General features: G+C 43.8%; 2 protein-coding genes across 4 annotated transcripts in view; one reads left to right on the top strand and one right to left on the bottom strand.

Annotated features, from left to right (window-relative positions):
* The first annotated feature begins 1,508 nt into the window (after positions 1–1,508).
* C1QTNF2 (C1q and TNF related 2) lies at positions 1,509–13,774 on the top strand. 3 transcript variants are annotated; one of them, XR_011338493.1, is made up of 4 exons: positions 1,509–1,813; positions 6,285–6,533; positions 7,858–9,418; positions 13,317–13,774. XR_011338493.1 is itself a non-coding variant. In XM_069868984.1 (3 exons), exons 2-3 carry the CDS (start codon positions 6,293–6,295, stop codon positions 8,469–8,471), a joined length of 855 nt encoding a protein of 284 aa, XP_069725085.1. In that variant the 5' UTR covers positions 1,509–1,813; positions 6,285–6,292; the 3' UTR covers positions 8,472–11,268. The 3 variants fall into 3 exon arrangements, 1 of the variants encoding a protein (XP_069725085.1); XR_011338492.1 differs by having other exon boundaries at positions 7,858–10,217; XM_069868984.1 differs by lacking the exon at positions 13,317–13,774 and having other exon boundaries at positions 7,858–11,268.
* A 101-nt stretch (positions 13,775–13,875) lies between these two features.
* The window catches only part of FABP6 (fatty acid binding protein 6), a 35,926-nt gene continuing 31,906 nt past the window's right edge, over positions 13,876–17,895 (bottom strand). Inside the window, exons 3-6 of the mRNA XM_069868985.1 lie at positions 17,576–17,680; positions 16,662–16,837; positions 15,066–15,155; positions 13,876–13,999 (exon numbers count right to left, since the gene is read on the bottom strand). Of these exons, the coding sequence (XP_069725086.1) occupies positions 13,946–13,999; positions 15,066–15,155; positions 16,662–16,837; positions 17,576–17,680 (425 nt within the window). The 3' untranslated portion in view covers positions 13,876–13,945. The remainder of the gene's footprint in view (positions 14,000–15,065; positions 15,156–16,661; positions 16,838–17,575; positions 17,681–17,895) is intronic.

Raw genomic sequence — 17,895 nt, 5'->3', positions numbered from 1 at the left:
TCAGTGCCAGGGAACATCGCTGAGCTGAGGGCCAGGGCACCAGCTCTGAAGGAGCTCTGCAGGACCATCCACACAGCTAGAAAACAGCCCTGTGCTTCCTCAGACAGATGTTCCCACCCCTACCACGAGTGGGTCAGCCGATTACAGCTCACAAAGCAAACTGCATACATCCTTCAGTTTTATGTTATATCTGTTCCCATCATGGTTAACAGCAAGTGCAGGAGAAAGCTTAAAAAAACCCACAACAGATCCAATAAGGATGAATTCTAGCACAGTAAGTAATGACACTTCCCTCATACTCCCAATCAGCTGACAATCTACACTTAGCAGAAAATATTTACTGGCTGGAGAGCAGCAGGGCAGGATCTGGAGCTCGGCCATCAAGCACATGCCTGTCCCAAGCCCTGTGCAGGATCCTGGCTGAGGCAAAGCAGGAACCTTGCACCCACAACCAGGACCCACAGGCTGTGGCCAGGATCACCAGTTACCCACTCTGTGTGGGTGGTGACAGCCCCAGGGCCGCTGCAAGCCTCACTGCAGGGTGATGGGTCCCTTGTAACCTCCCACACTGCCGGCCCGAGTGCCCGTGGGGCCAGGCTCTAAGTCTAGGTCATGTCACAGCTCCTGTTTAGCTTCTCCCCATTCCTCACTTAAAAAGACAAGTCTGGTCTGTACCAACCTCGGCATCATCACAGAGCATCCTGCGAAACAGGGAGGGAGGCGAGGTACCTCCCCAGGACCATGATGGAAGTGCTGCCTTTGTTCACATATTTTGAGAGTCATAAGACATTTGCAAATTCCAGCTTTAATGGGCTAGTATAAGCCTGGATACCAACAACATCCAGACCTATAACACCATGAATTGCTGCCACGGAGAAGCAAGAGACAGGGATCTACTGCAACTCAACACTTCAGTGTTGGCACAGCTGGCTGTTCATCCCATGACCGCTAAACTCCAGCTTCAACCACTGCTTCCAGGGTTACTGCCTTACCTTAAGCAATTGCTAAGAGAGTTGTAATTACTTTGGAAGCTTAAAACAAAATCCCAACCCTTTCCAAAGGCAGAAACATTTCTGCTGTATCATCTCTATGGCGAAGTCTCTGTGTTTTGCCTCACGCATCCACCTAAAGCAGCACTGAGGTACATAGTCTCCTCCAAAATTCATGTTTGCAAAGCTGCAGCACAATGTACCACAATGTACTTTACTTCAAGCCTGGAGAGATCCGTCATTACCTGTTTGTCTAAATTGTTTTAGAAGTGAGTTTCCACCCTTGGGATGAGATGTGCTTCCCTTGCTAATGATCCAGGATCAAGTACTCAAGTTGTTCCCTAGTTCAATCCAAGTTATCCATACCCCTACAAATTCTGCTTGCGCAGGCAGTGGCTACAGCAGAGTCACTCAGAAATGATCCAGGCAACTCCCAAGCCTTTCACATGAGACTACAGGGGAAAGAAAAAAGGAAAAATTCGCCAAGCATTGCAAGCTTTTCAGCTGTATGTGCGTAAAAATTTCTTCCCATGCCACGTGACAGAGGAAGAGGCGCAGACCCATTACACAGTAATAAAAATATGCTTTTGGCAACACCGAGCCAAAACCTGGAGCTGCTGCAGGAAGCCAGCAATCTGCACAAAAAGAAGTAAAACGTTCATAAAAAAGAACCACAGTCAATACTGCACACCCTTCAGACGGATACTGCTGTGGCAGGAGGGGGCTTGGGCACCACGTGTGACAGCGACCTACAGCAAAACACCTGCCTACAGTCCTGCATGTTTCCAGCACCTGTCAAGATCTCTCTGAAGAGATTAATCTTGGTGAGTAGATTCACATTTCCTTTTTTTTTCCCCCTCCCTCCTCTTAACCTTAACTTTGAGAGGTTACCAAATAAGGTCTAAATCACTGAGGACTCAGGTTTCGAAGCCTTCACAGGAATCCATAGAGACAACAGTTGCCAGTTAAAAGAAATACTCCGGGCAGGAAACATTCCTCAGGCTTTTGCTAGGAGCACCCACCTTGTACAGCAAAACCGCAGCCTCTCCCTTCGCTCTGGTAACAATCAGCCTCTGTAATGAGGCTTTAGCCCAGGGCTAGGAAAGGTTTGCCACAGGCATCCCTGGCTGTCTAAAGTTGAGACGGTGATGCAGGTTCAGACACAGGAGAGGCATCGCTCCCCTTTATCTCCTTTGACATTGCTTTGTGCAACAGCAGATAACAGATCAAACTCATATCTGGTATAAATACTTTACCAGCTTCTATCAGTAATTAAAGACATCTATTTCAGCTGCTGTCACTGCCAGCAGACCTTATTTTATCTAAATCAGCCCTGTGTGCCCGAGTGCTCCTGGTGCTTCCACCCTGGGGATGGACACCACAGGGCAACCACCAAAGCTGAGAATTAGGCTCAGGGGGATAACAATTATTTTGATGCCTAATTAAGATGTCTTGAGGTGCACTGGGAAATTGTGAAACAGGAAGATGGTTGTTTTGTTTAAGAAACCCTCAGGTATTGAAGGGAAAAGGAATAGAAAGCCATGGTCATTTGTTCACTGCTAGGTACCCTCCTGGGCTACCAGACCATCCTGCCCTCCCTCTGAGAAGCAATTCCCCGCAACCCTCTCCTCTTCTTTCTCCCACTGTGCTTTTCCTCTCTGTGAGCAGTCACACACCACCACTGCATGGCACAGCCTGGCTTCCCTGGCCAAAAATCACCATCTGATCACCATCACCACTGCACGTGCTATCAAACCTTCCCGTGTCTGGCAAACCCTCAGGGATTTTCCCTTTGACAGGATTTCAGCCCAGCTGCCCTGTAAGCACCAGAAAGTACAACTGATCCTTCACATCTGGGACTCACTCTTACAGGCAAAATCTTTTCTTACAGAAACATCTTATTAACGCATATAGATCTATAGAATTGGTCTGGCTTCTTAACTGTGAAGGGACTCAGGAAGCTCCTGCAGCTTGGCTGAGATGAAGGTGGTCACACAGGGCTTGCAGGAGCCAAGCGGAGCAGTGGAGTTGTGGCAGCCAAAGCTATAGGGCAGACACGGCAAGAGGTGTGTCCCCACCATACCCTGCCTGTGAAGCCCCTCTGGCAGCAGCAAGCCCATCCCACACTGCAGATCAGGACTGGGGGCTGCAAAGAGCCCTGTGGGGACACAGCTCCCAGGGATGGAGGCTTTTCGCTAACAGAGTGGCAGCTCCAGCGACAAGGAGTGTGTAGAGAAAAGCTAGGACAGAGCATGGGTTTGCAGTCCCCCTGTAGAGATATTCCATGTGCTACAGAAGCTCATGGAATTCTCAGACTTCAGCATGGAGGGGTTGAGTTACAATCCTACTGCCTCTGTCTGCTGGGGCAGCTGGGGAGTAAGGCAGCCATCCGCTCCTTGCATTTCTCAATCTTGAGGAAAGCTAATCCTCTGTCTCCCTTCCTCAGCACCTGCAGCAGCAAGAGCTGGGGCGCAGGGTAGCCTCTGCCGAGGGCCTGAGCTTCAGCAGGAAGAGAAGGACCCATCAAAGGAACAAGCAATGAAAACAAAATGTCCTAAAGCAGAAAGGGAGTGTCACATGAAGGCCATGGGGCAGAGTTGGAACATCCCATTTTGGACATGTGCTTGCTTTGAGTCATCCTTTACATTTTCATATGTAATTATAGTGAAGGAGCCTAAATATCTAGCTCGTTAGGAAGAGAGAAGCCAGGAAATGCTCAGCTCTGCATGCAACATGCTTGCAAATCAGAGGCGCTCTGTCTTTATTGCTTTATTTGCCTTCAGGTATCTTCTATAAAGGAGTTCCCTCCTGAATCTTAGACTGGAACACACTTTCCAAAATCACTCCCTTCTTGGTTTGCTCTCTTGCAAGTATTCCCAAAAATTACTCAGTGGGGATCCACAGCACAGTTTTACAGACTACAATGATCCCAGTGGATGCCCTGGACCCACAGCAACAACTTGCATCAATTCAGCTGCTGGACACAGGCAATCACTGTCTCTCAAACCCAGCTGATGGACACCTGTCAGCCTCATCCTTCTACTTAAGAGCTCAGATTTTTCATCACAATTTGTAGCTTCTCTCCCCCCTCTGTAGTTGGAGGTTTGAGCACCTATGATCAGAACACGAGATACATGAGGTCTCAGCCACATCCCACCTAGCATCTGGGAGCTCAAAGGGTCTTCACTCCATGGCAGCCTTAAGGTCTGCCCAGCCATGTCTATGCTGCGGACATCCAAGCTACCTTGTTTAAGTGAAGCTGGTCCATTTTCTTTTCCATGCTGAAACCATTGCCCTGTACCAGTGTACAAACTGCAGCCACTGCCTGACCCCTGCGCTCAGTCCTGGCCCCTGTGCACAGTCAGATGAGGCAGGATCTCCTCCCTAAGAAGTCCTCTTCTAAGCCAGCTCTCATAACCACCTGGGCACTGCGCACACTCCCACACAACAGGCACCAGTCATGGTCAAAAAGTCTCCAAAACCCTCTTAACAAAGACAATAATTAAAATGCCATTAGGAAAGTAAGTCCTCAGCTGAAACCATGCTGCGTGGCCTCCAGTGCCGGGCCTGCCGCCCATACTGCAGAGAGGGAAGATAATGATCTGTTTCCAATTTGCTTTTTGGAGCTCATCAGATGTTCTACAGTGAAGAGCAATTTTCCTTTTAAGGTGGAACAGCATGAGGTTTATTTTCTTTCAAAGAGACTTCCTTAAGAGGTTATATATAGATCCTCTTGTGAATGTGACGGTTTTACACCCCACACACACTGCTGTGACATGGGATGAAACGTTCTTGTGGAGCTGTTAATTAACACCAACCCAGGAGCTGGGCCAGAACACAGCTCCAGGTAGCCAAATATTCCCAGTCTATCCAAGTACCAGTACTACTAACCTCCCAGCCTCGAAATATTTTGTGTTTGCCACTTTTTATCCCGTCAGGTCAACTAACTGGGTTGTCTGAAGGCAACAGAATTACTTACGGTAAGAAAGTTCAACAGAAGGAGCTGCCTTCCTGCCCTGTGCTCTCTCTTGCTTGTTTGTTTTCTGCATGAAGTGGTCCCAGCTTTTTTCCAGGCTATGTTCCACACTGACATTTTTCCTTGCCACAATTTATTAGTATCATCCACCTCCAGATGTCTCTCACTTCTGTTCTGCCCTACGTGAGGTGGTTGCTGGGAAGCAGCAATCTAGCTTTCCTTGGGATCTCCCCACTCCACAGGCGTTGTAACATTTTGCTTCCCTTTCCATAAACTGTCCACATTACTATTAGTTGGTGATTTCCACCTCACAAGGTCATTAAACTGATACCTTTCACCAGCAGCAAATAAACTTAGAGAGATGAAGAACAAAATGGCTTAGCAGACAAATCCAGGATGGAGATCTGTTTTGCATTTCCCACTCCTCTGAATGTCCTTAATTATACATATCGCAGAACTGGGAGCTCCCACTCAGCATTAATATGGAGCTTATTGCTCACTGGACTTGGAGCATGAAATATGCATTTCCACCCCCTTCAGGATGAGAGCACTAAGGCCAATATGAAATTCATACAGTATTTTTAACATGTTATTTCCAGTGCAAGAGTTAAACATAACACTACTGGGGAGATGCTAAGACCTCCCAGAATCTGAATTCATGCCAAGCAAGACCTTGCCTGGCCAAAAGGCAGGCAAGGTCCGGGATATCCCAGCTCGTCTTCTATTACATCCACATTTAACTACAGATTTGTTTCAGCACCAAAGCTTTAAGAAATATGTGAAAGGCAGTTTGTTTGCTTTTTAATCCTTGCTTATATTCTGCATTTCATTAGCAGGACTTTGGGATGTGATAAGAAAGCCCATGCAAATGGATGATTCTTGTAAGATATTTAATCCCCTACCATCAGAGGTAGTTGTTAATAAGGGAAAAGACAAAATTTCATATGAGTCTTTTCCATCAGATAAGAGTTTGCATCTCGTAGCCTGAGGGTAGGAGTTGTATCAGAGTGATAGATGGTTAATTCCCTTTTTTTTTAAAAAAAAAAAAAAATTCTTTGGCTTTAGCTTGATCTCTTCATCAAAGAGCTACCAAACAAATGGTGAACCAGTCACAGAGTTGTATGGGGCAGTTTTAGTCTTTGTGTCTCATTTTTCCAAGGACTACTCCAGCTACAGAGGCCGAAAGAAACAAATTGGGCTAACTATCTCCCATTTTTATGCAAGTTTATACAATACACCATCCCAGTGGAGGGAACACCACTGCACTCACACACGCAGACTGTTATACATAACAGCCATATCCCATCTCCTTTTTACAGGCTGTGCCATGATCTCTGCTGTCCTCCTCCTGTGGACCGTGCCCTGTGTGGCAAACCACATCCTCGGGGGCTTTGCCAAGGAAGCACTGCAGGAAGGTCCCCAGCTGGCATGCAGCCTGCCGGGACCCCCTGGGCCACCTGGCCCACCCGGGGCACCTGGGACTCCAGGGACAGTTGGCAGGATGGGCTTCCCAGGCAAAGATGGCAAAGATGGCAAGGATGGGGATAAAGGCGAGCATGGTGACGAAGGTAAGAGAAAAGTGCTTCTTAACACAACAAGGATTAAAATGTAAAAGCAATAGTGTGATAGCCCAATTGAGAGGAACATCCCAAATCTGAGCCCTGACAGCTGACATCTGGGAAACACTTCTAGAAATTTCCACTCTCCCCCACTTGCCAGCTCACGCCAAGTTGTTCAGACTCACAATATTTGCTGGTAGTATTTTCATGTTGCGTGTGATTTGCTGCTGGCTTCACTTTGTTGTGAAGTGAGGTTTTCCCTGTTCTGACATATGCTTCAAGGCAGGACAAAGTAGTGGTCTCTGACTCCTGCTCTCAAGGGAAATGGAGTCACGTGAAAAAATTAAATACTTGCTGCCTGGAACAGCCTAGCTGGATAAAAGGCACTGCTCGGACTATGGTCAACCTAAATCAAAGCAAACAACAATGCTACTTTAACCCTGGGCCCTCCTTTAGATCCGGCCTCAGACTCAATGAGCCTCAGGACCAGCTATAGCAAGAAAACAGCAATTTCCCGTTTCCACACTAGAGCGCACTCCTGACTCAGGATAACATCAGCATGCCCAAGCTGCACCTTATTCTCTTCTCCCACCTTCAAATCAGGCAATCTGGAGAACAGGTGTCCACCCACAGCTGTTTTTAAAGTCATTTGTGCTACAGCAGGTCAAGATACATGGTACAAATCCCCATGGCTTTGTCTTATAGCAGACACTACTGCAATCAGCACTGATCAGCAGTTTCAGCAGCACTGTGACAGTTGTCAACCCACTTCCCATCTCATGGCAATCCCTGAACCAGGCATCTTCTGGTTTATTACTGGTCCAGCTCCCAACTAAGCTGGGATTTTACTATACCTAGCACCTTTTGTCATCCTCTCCTCCATTTTTTTTCCAAAACAACAAATTTTCATTATAAATATGAAAAAAAAAAAAAGACCGAGATAGGAGATTAAAAATACTCCATCTGCTCAAAACTAGGTTCCAAAAGCTTCACTAACTCATGCCACTCCTTTAAAACCCAATGGTTTAAAGCTTGCTCCTGGATAATGTTGTAACTAATTACCTGTTTTTCTCAAGTGACTCAGATAATTGAACCAGCCTTTTGGTCCTTTCGGAACAGCCTGTCCTGCTCCTACATCCTGTTATGTCAGCCACCTACCTAACATGGTTAGTCAGTCCTGATACATGTCCAACCCCAGGTGTTATTTCATTGGGATTCTCACCAGCAAGGTTTTGCTCCTAAATGAACAGACATTGCAGCAACAACATAACCCCTTTCCACTCACCGTATCATCCCTTTCACTAAAAAACTAACAAGGTTATTTGTCTTCTAGGTCCACAAGGCAAAACAGGAAACCCTGGCAAGCCAGGACCAAAGGGGAAAGCAGGAGCTATTGGCAAGGCAGGCCCCCGAGGACCCAAGGGTTTAAAGGGTAATCCTGGAAAAAATGGTGCACCTGGAAAGAAAGGGCCCAAAGGGAACAAGGGTGAGACCGGGATGCCAGGACCCTGCACCTGTAGTGTCAACAAAGCCAGATCTGCCTTCTCCGTGGCTGTCTCAAAGAGCTACCCAAGGGAAAGACTGCCCATCAAATTTGACAGGATTTTGATGAACGAGGGAGGACATTACAATGCTTCCAGTGGGAAATTTATATGCAGCATCCCAGGTATTTACTACTTCACTTATGATATCACTTTGGCCAATAAACATTTGGCCATTGGCTTGGTCCACAACGGGCAGTACCGGATCAAGACTTTTGATGCCAACACTGGGAACCATGATGTTGCCTCAGGATCAACCATTCTTTCTCTGAAGCAGGATGATGAGGTATGGCTGCAGATCTTTTACTCAGAACAAAATGGGCTCTTTTATGATCCCTACTGGACAGACAGCTTATTTACTGGCTTCCTGATATATCCTGATCAAGATTATCTCAATGAAATATAGGATGAGAAACTAGCCTATGGGGAAAACATAGGAAATGCATGAGACCTCAGTCCAGCAAAGTGCAGCCCGTACATGGACATGTGGGGGATTGTATTACCATTTCACGTTCTTGACACTAACAGCCTGTTTTGGCTATGTAGCTACTTACTTGACGTCATCAAACAGTCCACAGGATACCAGGACTCACCTTTAAGCAGCCTCATGAATCTCTAAGTCTCAAAGCCACCCTTTATGTTTTCCATGATAGTTCCAACACACCATGGACACATAACTAAAATACTGGTGCAGAATGCTTGGATTATATTATTATTATTATAAAGCATGGAAATCAAGAGCCATTTTCTGAAAGCTGAGCTCTGAAATGCCATCATTGATGCTGGAGATCATACCACTGCGCCTCCTCCCTCTACACCCCAGAACAGTAACAATCCTTGTTAATAGTTACTCTCTACCAGCTATTTAAGAGTCAGGAAATTGTCAGCTAAAGTTACAAAAATAAGAGTAACTCTCAGCATCATTGAAGCCAAACTAATAAGCAAAGATATCTGGTCTAAACAGGAAGTGACACAAAGATGAGAGCTCAGTTTTAAGGTTAAAGGTAAGACTCCTTTTAAGACACAAGCTGTTGCCACTGAGCACCACTGGCATTTCTCAGGTTTCAGCCCCGGCATACCAGCACGGGAGTCCAGCATCTAGTTTAAGACAAGCATTGGTAAGCTGTGACCAGAGCCAAAGCTGGACTGTGCAAGCCAAATACCCACAGGCCTTGGAGTCACAGTGGAGAATGAACTTTGCAGATAAGACTCAGCTGTCAAAGACAGCATGAACCTTCACTACAGAAAGAGACTCACTAATAACCCCCTTCCTTCATCCCTGCCAGCCTTTACCGGAAGGAGATACTTGTGGTGCTGCTGAGATCCTCCTCAATGGCTTATGCTACAGATAAGGTCTATTGTAATGCTGCTTTGCCTTTTTATGTTGTATGTCAAATATTACAGCTGCTCCAAAATCAATGTTTTGATTCTAAACTGTATGGGAGAAACCCCAGAAGTGTAAAAAGCTGAACTTTTGCCAAGCTTAGCATTTTTACCCTCCTTTGTATCAACTAATACAGACACACTCAAAAATGGTTCACAATTAGCACAGCAAAGAATTCTGCTATAAAGCCACTCTGTCTGGCTGCCTTGCCCCTAGATGTCTAACACTCCTGTAACACTGAGGTCTCTGCCAGCAGGAAGGAATCTCTTCCTCACTACCAGATGTGCCTTCTTGCTATCCAATCATATTTTTTAATCTCTTTCATCCCTTGGCCAAAACTCTCATGAACTTCCAGTTCCTCTTATCCTCATATTTCGACATTGAAGGGATATCCCATAAGAACAAAGATATTTTTTTTAACCTTACTTTTACAAGTTGAAACATTTGCATGAGTTTTGTGAACTACAGTAATTGTGTGATATCTTACACAATTTTTTTCAAATACATTTTATAAAATAAAGCTGAAGTAAAGTATTGCTGGAACAGCCTTGAGATTCATAAAAGTGGTGTCTCAGAATCTATTTCAAAACTGTGTTACAGATTCTACAGACACTGGTGGTTTAGTGATGGATTTTGTAGGGGCAGGTGCAACAGTATTCCGCCCCCCCCCCCCAGCCTAGCTAGCTAGGTGCACAAACTTTTTTGTTTTCTGTGCAAGAAAATCTGCAAGGTGGAAGAATAGCAGCCCCAGAAGCTACTCAATGGGTGGTAGGTGTCCTTCCCCTGACAGCATTTGCTCAGATAATATATTCCCCATTCCAAAGTTCCCTTGTTTAGTGAGTCCTGGGGTGCATTTTGCAGGCAGCTTCCCAAAAAGCAGCAGCAGTTCAAGAACTGGTTCTCCTTCAATGCCAAGCCCTGCACTCCCACACTGACAGACCAGGAGCCTTGCAGGGCAATAACCACTTTTTGGCTGGGCTGCATACAGCTCTTCACTATGACGCAGGTCCCCCAGCACCCGTGCACTTAGGGGCAGCTCAGGGGAGGTGGTGGGACACAGGGGAGGGTGCTGCCTCACCACAATACCACCCAGCTGTGCTGCACCCAAAACGGAAATTACATAGCACAACTTTACTTACTCCAGTAGTGCTCACAGCCCACTGCTACCAAGAGACAGAGACCTTGCTTCCCTTCCCAGTACTTCCCTTCAATTCTATGCGTTACCTATCCCCCAAAATGGATATTTGAGGGGTTTTGATGTTGTTTATTACTGGTAGTCAGGTTAGCCTCCAGTGATTCTATGAGCTGCACCCACTTGGCACAAGGCAGATACCAGGGCTAGAGGAGCACCACAGGGAAGGGATAAACCAGAGAAGAGGTGGGTGGAGGGGAAGCAGCAGTGAGCAATTAGATTAGCTCGGTAGCTCAGTCTTCCCTTGTTATCTCCAGAGAAGGCCCCAGCAGGGAGCTTTTCTTCCCAGTGTCAGCCTTCTCAGGGGACACAAGCTGGTTTCCTCAGATGAGACAAAGTGGAAGTTATTAACTGTCTAGCGAAGCATCCCTTTTATTCCAGTGAAAATGAAAACCTACATGAGCCTTTTATGTCTGGAATATCAAAATGCAAGTTACAGAGAGAACCACTAATCCCCACTGAGTTTGGGGCTACAAGGTCCTTCCTTCAGGAGGAGCACAGGACCCCTTTGCTCCAGGCTGCTCCCGTCCACCTCTTGTGCAGGTTCCTCTGAAAAAGATTAATTTCCTCTTATGATGTCTTAAGATCAGCTTACATGCTGAACATGTCCCCACTAAGCCTAATTCTGCAAGAAGACACACACCAAGCAGCTGTGGGCTGTGCTCGTCCAGCCTCACCCAGAAGAGCAGTGAGGGAAAGGCAGCAGGCAAGATACAAGCACATCTGGGTCACTGCTGAGCCAATCTCGCAACTATAAAGGGGTGGGAGAAAACCACACAAAACTCAAAATGACTGGCTCAGACCATGGAGAATTTTAAAAATAACACATTCTGGCTCGCAGCCTGAAGATGCAGGAGCATTTTTGGTTTGTGCTGCCATTGTCCTCCAGCCAAGCAGTTATTTGCTTTGATTTTAAAATAAAATGGAGGTTAACATAAAGTCTCTTTATTCCAGCAACACAACATTTCTGGAAAAACACCAAATAAAGAGCTTTGGTTTTCACAGCTGAGCTGTCTCAAGAGACCACCGCTCCCACGTAGGCTGCTTGCCCCAGCCCAGCCAGCTGCCTGTACCTCTGGTGCAGTGGGAGAAGAGCTGGGAATGGTTGCAACTGGGTGAGCACATGGGCAGATGCTATCAGAAAGTAAGGAGGAACAGCCTGGCTGAGTGAAATACCATCCGTACCTGCTGCCCTCATGAAAGACCTGTTATGCCACAGCATCATCCTTCATTGCAAGTCTCAGGGCTGCTCTTTGCACCATGTTTTGGCACAACCAAGTCCCTCCAGCACATCCAGTATGCCAGGGCTAGGAGGCAAGGAAAGGCAGAAGCACACACCTTCACTGTTCAGTTCGCAACAGATTTTGGCGGCTGATTTTGTAGCTATTGGTTTAAAAATTAACTTAGCTTTGTATTCACCCCTGCAGCTCCTTCCAAAAGGAACTGTGGCAAAAGTCTTGAGAAAAGCCTCTTTCAGTTGGCTGAACTCTCCTACATTCGCTCCCAAAAGAAAAAAATGGCATTGCATGAGAAACTATTTACTTGGAAGTTAAATGTGTGGAGATACAAAATCTTCCCACCTTATGCTTGTGCTTTGGATACTGTCACCTGCAGCATAGTCGCAGATCAGAGATTTTACATGCTGATTAACTCGTACATCCCTGGCAGACGTTGAAGTAAGAAAGGCTGCTGCAAAAGCAAATCCAGGGAAACGTGGCTGTGAATGCAAAATGGGCGTGGCAGGAATTACGCCCTGTAGGCAGGAGGATGTTGCAGATGTAACCAAACAAATGAGAAAGCAGCCATTAAAATTAAAATAACTCTACCACTGAGTCCTGACAAGACCTGCAGCAGCAATACAGGTGAAAAAAGTCTTAGAGCTAGTTTGCTGCTTTTTAAACAGGAAAGGGAAAATGCTACCATCTCCCTGATAAAGCCACAACTTGGTTTTTGCAAAGCTGCCAAAGCTGCTGTTTGATCCTTTTGTTTTAGCAGGTTTCATGCACTGTAGAGAACAATTTAAACTTTGATACAATAACGTGTCAGGTATTGCACTAAGCTAAATTTTGTTAAGCTATTTTTTACTGAGAAGTCTAGATACCAGCAGATGTGGGGCAAATTGGTGGATTCTTAGTGATAACTCTGCACTTGTTTTGGTGGGTTTGTTTTTATAAGGGGTATTTACTGTGCTCGCTGTGCTGCCATGTCAAGCTCAGCCTAAAAAACATCCTCCAGTTGAAAAAGTGCTGCTTTTTTTTTTTTTTCCCTGTGTGAAAGTACCCCTTCTATGCTCTGTAGACAGCCTGGATAAGAAATCTCACCCTTCCTTTCAAAGCATTGTTGTCTGCATAAAGGGAAGTTACTTGATTGCATGCAGAATGTGAAAAAAAAAATGTGCCATTGCACAGCACTAAATGTAGTTGCTACTAGAACTGGTCCCATTTTCTTTTCAAAGTGGGGAATTGCCAGGTGTTGGCATAACCTTCAGAGCAGGTTCTTGTGGGTGTGGATGGTTCAGACAGACCACCATCATCCCGTTGTTCCAGGGTAAGTTTCATGTAATACTTGTCTAGTATACTTGTCTAGTATACCTGTGCCTAACTTTGTGGGTCCTTGTGTGTAGCTGGTGAAGCAGTAAATATAAATGTTCTAAGATGTCACATTATTATTCACAGAGGAATGCACTGGCTGACGTGAACAGAAACAAGGAATAAGCCTGAAGAGATCCCTTAGTACTTCTCGCTATGGCCTCATACAACTGAATTTCAACAGAATTCTATTAGATCAGTAGATCCATTTGTTGCACTAAACATGGTTCAGTAAAGATAACCTCACAGTAAAGATGTTTTTCCTTGTGTTCACATGGAACTTCCTGTGTTCCAGTTTGTGCCTGTTGTCCTTTGTGAAGTTGCTGGGCACAGCTGCAAGACTCTCATCAGGTCTTGCATTTTGAGGTACACTTTAGGCAGAGCACCATCCTGTTCTCTAGACAGAAGCTGAATGTATTAAGTAGGTAGTAGACAACGCTGGACTATGCCGAGTATGTATTGTATCCTGAAATACTTAAGACTTCAGCAGCATCGTTAAATGCTTTATTGCATCTTCTGATTTTTGCATTCTGTTTTTCTGAGGATTTGTCGGCACTTTAGAAATGGGGTAAGCATTAATGTTAAGGATAACATTCCCCTGAAGAACATGTTTGTAATACAAAGAAAGAGAGAGGGAAAGACAATCAGAACTTTAGTTTATTTATTTGTATTGTTGTTTGGTTTTCAGAGCTCTGGAAGAGACTGGCTTTACAGCCTCAGGCAATCCTTTTGCTGGTCCTTTTGTAGACTATACCACAAACATTAGAAATCTGGAATACAGAACAAACCAGAAATTTGTTTGAACAGCCTCAGTGTCACAAATGAAAAGACCTGTGGGCTAGTGTGCAGAACCTGTCCTTTACTGAAGCTACATTTACCCTTTGGTAGAAGACATAATCTAGAAAGTAAGCTGAATGTCCTTGTCAAACCCGAAACACACAGTGCAAAAATATTCTCGCACAAATTATAAAGAAGTATTTGGGGATAACTTAAATGTATCCTATGTTAAACATGACTTTGCCAACTCCAAGTTATCAGACAAGTGAGATAACCACTTTCCAAAAGCAAGAGATGACCAACGCCATTACTTTCAGGGAGGGAAAGTGTCCTTTCTTGATCCATAGAGTAACTTCTGATTAGTCTCTGTTGAAGATGCACTCAGATGTACATAACTAGCATAGACAGGAGTCAGTTCAGGAAAACAGCTGTATTTGACAATCCTGTCTGTTTTATAAGTTGAAAGTAAGTAGTGTAGTTCCAGTAATCTTCCAAAGCTATGTTGCCATATGGTTGATAGAATAGGATACTACTTGAAATCCAAGCTCTTTTGTGTTTTGTTCTGGTGGTTACTTTCCCTTTGGTAAGACTAAGGAAATAGGTCTCTACAGAAACCCTGTGAGGAGGTGCAGCTAGGAAGTTTTACAAGAATGAAATAAAGTTAGTAATTTTATAGAAACATGTAAGTAGCAGGTGAAAATTTTTAGACACGTTATTTTCTCTTCTTGAGGTATAGGCACAAAGACAAGGCAGCGTGGGAATATTTCCATCTGAATGTTCCAGTCTCACAGCTCTAAAGCTGTGTATCTATCCCCGAGATGCAAGATCTACATTTCAAGTTTTTGAAAATATATGATGAAAAGTTTGTTCATTTAATTTTTTTGATTAAACCTGCACAAAACTGTAGTATCTAGAGTGAAGGAGAAAGTATTTTAATAGTTTTACTTTATTTAACCTAAAGATTTTTTCTAAACTGAAAATTTTAAGCTTGCAGCTCTAGAAGGTTTATTTTTGTATTTTGTTTTTTTTATAAACTAGTCAGGGTAATTAAGAACTCACCTCTATCAGCTTATCTCCACAAATTTCTGCAGTATGATGATAGTTTGGAAAATCAGCTACAATTTTCCCATCTTCCATTCTAGCAGTTGCCTGTAATAAAGAAAGGATTCATGTTCCCTGGGGTTACTGGCATTTATATTATCACATACACTGTAAACATCTGTACACCTGATGCTTAAAGTTTTTAGTTTTAAAAAAGTAGATGTTGTGTATTACACATGCAGTTTAATGAACAAGACTAAAACCTTTGTGCTTTAGTTCTTAAATGTTCACAATTTAAACAGAAAAATGTTCACCATACAAGTTCTATATCTATGCAAATATTTTTTCATAACTCTAGAAATGACCTAACTACAGACTATGCTTCTCTTTCAGTCCCTTTCATGTAGTTCTCTTGACAGTGAAGTCAAAGGCATGATTGCATGAGTTGATTCTGAAGTAGCATTCTTATGTATAGGCAAAATGAAGAGACAAGTGGATGTTTTTTACCAGCTACAAGGACACCATCTTGCTAGTTTATGTATTTATAGTGATGCTATAATTAAAGGCAGCGGTTTCTCTGCTGAGCCATTTACTGTGCCTCAATCTTTGGCTATTTAATAGGCTTGGGACTGCAGAAGGGTCCAGGGCCAAAAAGGAGAGAATGGACTTTTTAATATATAAAAATTAAGTTTGCAATAAATTGACCATGTAAATTTGTGCCTTATTCTACCAGTTAGGTTTCACAAAGATTTCTCAAAACCAAAGGCATGGGTGTTTTTCCTCTCACAATCAGAAAGGCAACTAAAGCATTCTAGAAATCATGCAATGCTATTGCCGTTCTGTCATCACACCCTGATGCAATCACTTGTCCTCCCATCACTTCAATATGTATAAGGTGTTAATCCAGTTATCTATGGTCAGGTTCCAGACACCTAACAAATGCACAGTTTAGCTGTCTTATCCCTTCAAGTAGATGCGAAAAGAATAAGCTAAGTAAAGCAATCATTTTACAGCAGGCTTTCTATCAAGATTTGCTCCATGACAGGAGCAGATCAATATTGTGTCATCTTCCTTCTTGCTAGGGGCTGCTTAAGTTGCAAGTTGCTTTTTACTTCCAATAGGAAGGATGATACAGAGGTATTTTTCCCCCTTCACTTTACAGAGTCTTTTGTTTCAGGCTCAGGCACAGGTGACTTCAAAAGGTGAGTGCTGCCAACAGGCATAGGCAGAGCCAGGGATCCCCTCAGTTCTGCAGTTGCTGTATGGTGCTGGGCAACAACACAGCTGACAACCAACTCTTCCGAGTTTTGATGAGCCTTATGTTTGCTTGAACTGTGACACCAGTAGGTGCTTAACGCTCTAACCTTGTTCTTTATTAGTAAATACAGTTCTGAAGCTCCAGCTGTCTTTAAAATCAGATTTAGATATTTTCCTAGGGACATCAAGAAATGGGGAAAAAATTATGTTTCCAAGCCAGGACAGATAAAAAAACTCAAAACAATTTAAGGAAGATGTCCCTGAGATAATTTGACTTTCATCCTAAATTAAAAAAAAACAAAACAAAAAAACCAAAAAAATAAGACAGCATGGAATTTAAGAGCTAAACTAATTTACCTTGAATTTTTTACCACCCATCGTCTCCATGTCTGCTTCCTTGCCAATTGTGAATGAATTGGACATGGTGCGGCCTCCTGGGAAGTGCTGTGTCCAGGTGAAGTCATTTCCATTCTGCACCACCTCAGTGACTACTTTGCAATTCCTTCCCAACTCAATCTTGTCACTGGGGAGACCTTAATCAACAGAAACATACAGTTTATCAAACCTAATAGCCTACCAGCTGTATTTGAATTGAAGCAGGCTAACAGTATGCTTGATCTCAGACATCAATATCTGAGCATCTGGTTTGGGTATTTTTCTTTTTTTACAGCAGTATCAAAGCTCTTGAGTTTAACTACTCATATAAAGGAAGATACAGGTGTATCAATATGTTTACTAAAATAATGTTTTGGTCTTGCATTCTTTTCCTTGAGAAATGATACACAGAATGCATGTACAGATGCAAAGTATAGAATCTACACATGCATGGAATTTAATGTATATGAATTTCTTTCTTTGCTCTACAGCTGCACATCAGTATTGCTTTTTAAGTAAATTAATACAAGCACTGAACTTACGCATATAGATTTTAGCATCCCTGTTCCTGTGTAAGATTTTGACAAGCATTTTCATACCGAATTTATACTCCCATCAATGAATTCTAAGGACAGAAAAAGTGACCTTCATGCTGCAAACACCTTGTCCCTTCATTCTGCTGCCACTAAGCAATAACACTGCTTCTGTAGAACACGACTATTTCCTGTGGCTGACAGAGCTTGCAAGAATGAAAACTGAACCTCCTTGCTGAAGTGCAGAGCACTCCTATCAGTCTTAGCCCCTGTTGATCTCAAGCACATTTCAATTAAAAACCTCTTCTGATACAAGTATTTTTAACTAATTCATAGTCTTTAAGACTTACACCCCGGACATACCAATCTTCTTCACAAACTCATCGTAGTTCTCATCGCATTCGAATTCGTATTTGCCTGCAAATGCCATGTTGCCCTGGTAATGTGGCTGGTAAAGCAGAACAGCAGCTGAAACAAAGAAGAATGGGTAAATGCAGATGCCTTGAGGCTCTCCTTTTTATACACCAGCCCAAACCATTCAGCCTACCTATACCAACACCCCCTGGGAATTATACTTTTACAATATATGTGAGTCATTAGCATGGATGCCACTGACCTGTATGAAAACTAAGGTTGTAACTCAATTATACATCCTTGACAATAAACTAGAGATCAGCAGAAAT

This window comes from Phaenicophaeus curvirostris, chromosome 15 (genome assembly GCF_032191515.1).
Source record: "Phaenicophaeus curvirostris isolate KB17595 chromosome 15, BPBGC_Pcur_1.0, whole genome shotgun sequence".
Classification (NCBI taxonomy): Eukaryota; Metazoa; Chordata; class Aves; order Cuculiformes; family Cuculidae; genus Phaenicophaeus; species Phaenicophaeus curvirostris.
This window is presented reverse-complemented; position numbering and strand designations above follow the sequence as displayed.